At 46.1% G+C, this 5,882-nt stretch overlaps 1 protein-coding gene across 1 annotated transcript in view; it reads left to right on the forward strand.

Moving 5' to 3' along the window:
• zswim5 (zinc finger, SWIM-type containing 5) overlaps positions 1-5,382 on the forward strand; it is a 62,346-nt gene extending 56,964 nt beyond the window's left edge. The window contains exon 14 of the mRNA XM_063219038.1: positions 997-5,382. Coding sequence (XP_063075108.1) covers positions 997-1,859 — 863 coding nt within the window. The 3' untranslated portion in view covers positions 1,860-5,382. The remainder of the gene's footprint in view (positions 1-996) is intronic.
• The last annotated feature ends 500 nt before the right edge of the window (positions 5,383-5,882 follow it).

Consider the following 5,882-nt stretch of genomic DNA (forward strand, 5'->3'; position numbering starts at 1 on the left):
TCACTCACTCACTCACTCACTCACTCACTCACTCACTCACTCACTCACTCACTCACTCACTCACTCACTCACTCACTCACTCACTCACTCACTCACTCACTCACTCACTCACTCACTCACTCTCTCACTCTCTCACACACACACACACACACACACACACACACACACACACACACACACTCTCTCTTTGACTGAGCCCTTGAGCAACCTATGACAACCCTAATCCATATGACAAATCAACCTGCGAGTCACTTTCCTGCAGCAAATGACATTTACTGTATTTATTGACCCCTACAGAGATGCCTGATGTTACGAGTCTTGACTGAGCAATGTGCACCCCCAATGCACAACTCTGTGTTTCCAGACCCCCACAATCAGGCTCTCAGGAGCTTTTCTCCCTCTGTCAGCATATCTCAGTGCTACACACTCATGGTCCCTTCTTGCCCTGCATGCTGAGTGATATGTGGGCAAGTGAAATAGAATTAGTCAGGGTTGTTTTGTCCTTAAACCATAGAATGTAATGGGGGCAGTAGTGGCCCAACTACTCGCATTGGTTTTATTTGCATGCAGCCCACATTATCACTCCTTTATGGCTTTCAGGCCGACCAGAACGGAGCCGGTGCCGGTGCCGGTGCCCGCACCAGTTACGTTCGGCACTAAAGTGCTTATCTGCGAACCGCCCGTGTTCATACCAGGCTCTGACCTTTTTCCGCATGTGACTGTGTTACCCGGATGAACCTGCTGACGGCCACGCTGTCATCACGGTTCGCAGAGAAAAAACCCTGTATTTTGCGGTTCGCATTGCAAACCAACTTTCCGGTTCGCGAACGCTAAAATCTGTGGCGTGAACACGACAGCCGGTTTGCGATTCGGTGCGGGAACGGGCACCGGCACGGTTCCCATTCGGCCTGAATGCGCTACTTGAGATGCTGTTGCCTTTTTGAGGATCATTGTTTGTTGTGCTGACGTCTCTTCCTTCTTCATGTCTTCCAACAGGCCTGCGTGCTCTGGTCAGCATCCTGCAGGGCTGGTACACCCTCTTCACCCCGACCGAAGCCACCAGCATCGTGGCGGCCACCGTCATGTCCCACAACACCGTGCTGCGCCTGAGCCTGGACTACCCGCAGCGGGAGGAGCTGGCCAGCTGCGCCCGCACGCTGGCGCTGCAGTGTGCCATGAAGGACCCCCAGAACTGCGCGCTGTCCGCCCTCACGCTCTGCGAGAAGGACCACGTGGCCTTCGAGACGGCCTACCAGATCGTCATCGACGCAGCGTCCACGGGCATGACCTACTCGCAGCTGTTCACCATCGCGCGGTACATGGAGCACCGCGGCTACCCGCTGCGCGCCTTCAAGCTGGCGTCACTGGCCATGGCCCACCTCAACCTGGCCTACAACCAGGACACGCACCCGGCCATCAACGACGTGCTGTGGGCCTGCGCCCTCAGCCACTCGCTGGGCAAGAACGAGCTGGCCACCATCATCCCGCTCATGGTGAAGAGCGTGCACTGCGCCACCGTGCTCTCGGACATCCTGCGCCGGTGCACCATGACGGCGCCAGGGCTGGCGGGCATCCCCGGCCGCCGCAACTCGGGCAAGCTGATGTCGACGGACAAGGCGCCGCTGCGGCAGCTGCTGGACGCCACCATCAGCGCCTACATCAACACCACGCACTCGCGCCTCACGCACATCAGCCCGCGCCACTACGGCGAGTTCATCGAGTTCCTCAGCAAGGCGCGCGAGACCTTCTTGCTGGCCCAGGACGGACACATTCAGTTCGCCCAGTTCATAGACAACCTTAAGCAGATCTACAAGGGCAAGAAGAAGCTGATGATGCTTGTGCGAGAACGATTTGGCTAAAGCCGCCAACCAATCGGGGGCCTGGGGAAGGGGTTTCATAAGGAACTGCTTTTTTTTGTCATTTATTTAAATCCATCACGTTATTTTATTTTTTTCCTCTCTTGTTTTTGTTGTCATTTTTTGGTGAATTTTATTTTGGTGATTTACTTGTTGACTTGAGTTGTTTTGTGTGTGTGCGTGTGAATGTGTTTGTGTCTGAGAGTGATTTTTGTGCGTGCGTGTGTGCGTGTAAGTATGTGAGTGTGAGTGTGAGTATGAGCTGTTCACTAAGTTATTCTACCAGGTAGAACCTGTGGAAGATAAGTAGAAACACAAGCAGAATGGAGGAGTATTTTACCTAATTTAGTAAAAAAAAGAGCATATTGTGGTTTAACAAATGTAGAAGTGGCACATAAAGATAAAAACCAAATGATACATGGGGCATACTTTGAGCCAGGGGAATCTTTCCGTCGACATGGTTGTCAGGGGACTTTTTGTTTTGTTTTGCACAAGCTTGAATTTTTTTTCAGAAAACACACGAAATGCAGAGCGTCATTCCTACGAATACTCACAAGCTAGTGTTAATACCTCGACTGTATTCCAAGACTCAGCTTTAATGTGTCCGTGTGTGGAAGAGGAGCCAGGTCCTCTGGCCCCCTCTTGCACTGCGGTGGGCAGGAGTGGGCGGGGTGGGAGCCGGGGGATGGTCACACCATTAGCAGTCCGTTCCCAAAATCCCTCAGGTGCCTGCCTCTCTCTCCCCCCCGCCCCCCCCCTCCCTGCTCAACCTCAGCCAAGCTACCGACCTTAAGCCCAACATCCCCACCTCCTTCCTCTTCTCTCTACATCCTGATCGTGTTGAGTAGCATCTCCTTTTCTGCAGAGCAACAGCAGTGCTTTTTTTAAAATCTGTATGAGGAAGGTGAGGAAGAGCTCAGACTGTTTAGTGTGGCAAAGTTTTGTGCTTTCTGTATTCTACAGAGACATGCAGACATAATAGAGACTGCAGTTGAGCCAGGTTGACTGTTCCAGACTTCAAGTTAATATTGGGTTTGCCTTTGGTTTACCCTCGTATGGTTATAGGGTAGAACTTTTACTTGTTTTTTTCCTGGCTTTTATTATTTTTAAGTCTGATAATGGAAGAACAGAGCTGTGTAAAAAGGGGGATATTTATTCAATCATGTCATAACTATGGTGTTTTATCAGCCTCCCAATTCCCAATTTATCAGAGTTATTGCTGTTCTTCGACCTCCCATGTCTGGCTAAGTAACCAGAAAAATCTTGGAATTGAGTATCAAAATGGCAGTAGTATTGGCCTTCAAGCACTTGACACTACTCTACCCATGGGCCTTCTGCCTTTGGTCAGTAAAAACTATATTGAAAAAAATCCTTTATCCTCTCTCACTCCTCCATCACACACACGCACACTATTTGGCTGAATATTTGAAAAAATAAAAAGATATTTAAAAGTGTGGAATTTGAAATTCGAAAGGATTTTGTAATAATTAACTGGGGGGTGGGTTTAATGATTGTGTACTATCTTCCACATTCCATGATGGCCACCCTCCGTAAAGTGCCCCAGTGTGAACACTTAGAATGCATGCTGCAATGTGCACCCGAAGGATCATGGGAGGAGTAGAGTTCAAAGAAAAACAAAATGAAATGAAACAAAGTGAAACGAAAGTAAACATGAAAAGAGATGCTCAACTCCGTTCTCAGGGAATCACTTAAAGAAATGAAACAAAAAGTAGTAGCAGAAGCATTTAAGATATTGTAAATATGAAAGTGTCAATTCAAGAAAATTGTAAAGTTATAATTATTTATGGTGACTGTTTTTTTTTCTCCTTTTTTTTGTTACGGTTTGGTTTTGTGTTTAATTTTTTCACATACTTGAATTTTTTGTGGGCTGGGAATGTGACAACAGCAAGAGGAGAAAGAAAAGACTTTGAAAATTCTCAGGTGCTCCTGTGTACATTTCTCTGATTTTCGTTCATTTGTATCGGTTTTGCAATGTGTTTAAGCAAAAGATTGGAGACTGGAGGACAATTGTGAGCAGGAATGAACAGACTATGCAGACCACGTAATGGTACCCCCTCTCCCTAACACATAAACACAAACACACACACACACACACACACACACACACACACACATGCACACACACCTATGTACACACACTAGACCCGTACACTACACTTTGTTTTCTCTTGAATGGCTTCCAGCGTACTGAGAGAAAAAGTGTGGGACATTTTCCCCCAGATTTTTAAGACACAGATTCAGACGGTTCGCATTTAACAAGTACCTGCATGTTGTGTGAACCGCAGCTGGCCTTTGCCTTCGATAGATTGACACACAAGTTCTTACTTCAAACTTTAAGCCTTATTGTATTCTCTCAAAGCACCAGTGTGTGTTTGCAAGACTGTAGCGATGGAGAAATGTCGCCTTTGGCCTCCTCGCCCCCCTGTTTTGAGTGCAGGAGGCTGGGTCCTCTGTTGGCCCACCATAACCCTTCCCTGTAGTGATCCGCTTAACCAATCCCCCACACGCCCGTCCCTGATCCCATGCTCAGCAGAGGAAGAGGGTGGATGTTGTTTTTTTGTTATTTTTTTAGTTCTCCTTTAGGGGGAGCAGGGAGAGGGCACCCTGGAATGACTAACTGAGTAAAAGCCCTGTGAGGGCCTCTCCTTTTACTGGGACCCATTGCTCTTGTAAAGGACTTGACTCTTGACAAGACATGCCTGACTCATCCTGTGCCCGTATATTAGTTCTGTGTTGGGGTTTTGTATTTTGGTTTTCATTTTTGTTTTGTTTGGTCCCTCTTCTAGTTCTCCCTAGGGATCAGCAACGCTCCTGAAGGCTAGTAATTTTGCGGCTTCTTTCATGGGCCATGTTAACGAAACGCCACTCACCATCCGTTCATCACCCCCTTTATCTCACCTAGAGGTGAGAGCAAAAGACAAGCAGACTGAGGGAATAATTGCCTTTTCCAAGAAACATTACTGCAGGATGAGCTAGTGTCGCCTGTTCTATACAAAAAAAAAAAAAACGTTTTTTGTTTTGTAGTGGAATTAGACAGTCCTATGCCATTGCAAAGAAAACAGAAAAAAAATACAAAAAAATGATGAAAAAAATCCCTTGGCTTTCCTCAGTCCCCACTCCCATACTCTGAGTGTCTATGTGTTAACTGTACCAGTGTTTAAACCCGTCCCTAGACTCTTTAGAAGGAAAGCATAATAATCGCTGGTAGAGATTGTTCACTAGTTCATCTACTGTTTCAATTTTATTTGTCTTTAATTTTATTATTTTTTTACTGTTTATTTAAGGGAAAAGTGTTTGTCGCCTCTTTGTGCTACTGAATTGTAAGAAAAAGTTATCCAGTATTTGTTGCCACAAAAGTATAGTTCATCAACACTTTTTGTTCGTGCAACCTCTTGAGCTAATGTCTATAAACAAAAATTTATTACTATTTATGTAATGCTACTACCATTTTATATGATTTGTGTTGGAAGTTCAGTGCTTTTCTATGAATAAAGTGTGAAACACATCATTGGTTGTTAATGTTCTCTTTTTGCATATGATGGCTATTATTAAGATTTAAGTTAACCTAAATACTTCCAGAAAATAACATTAATCCCAAGAATCATACATGACTGAGTGAATGATATGTAATATTGCTAGAACCTGGACCTTCAATTTGCAAAAACAGGAATCTTATGAGCTGTAGCTTACGTCCAGTTATGAAAGTCAGTCAAAACAAACAAAGGTAGTTCCAATAGCGTTGCATAATCCTAAATCAGAGCAGACCAGCTCATTCAGAGTAGCGAGATACCCAGTCATAATAGCAAGTGGAGGCCATGTCAGCAGATGAGACTCAACGATGCCCCAGCAATCCAAATACTCGGTTGCTTAGAATACGACTAATTTACTGCGGTGTGGTTTTTCCTCTGTCCCTTTGTTCATCACGGCTATTTCAGAAGTGTGAAGGCCGGCCCTACAGCACAGCAGCCCGTGGCGTGCACAGACGGGGTGGTAAGGGGGAAGTAG

The sequence above is a fragment of the Engraulis encrasicolus genome, chromosome 16, assembly GCF_034702125.1.
Source record: "Engraulis encrasicolus isolate BLACKSEA-1 chromosome 16, IST_EnEncr_1.0, whole genome shotgun sequence".
NCBI classification, from domain to species: domain Eukaryota; kingdom Metazoa; phylum Chordata; class Actinopteri; order Clupeiformes; family Engraulidae; genus Engraulis; species Engraulis encrasicolus.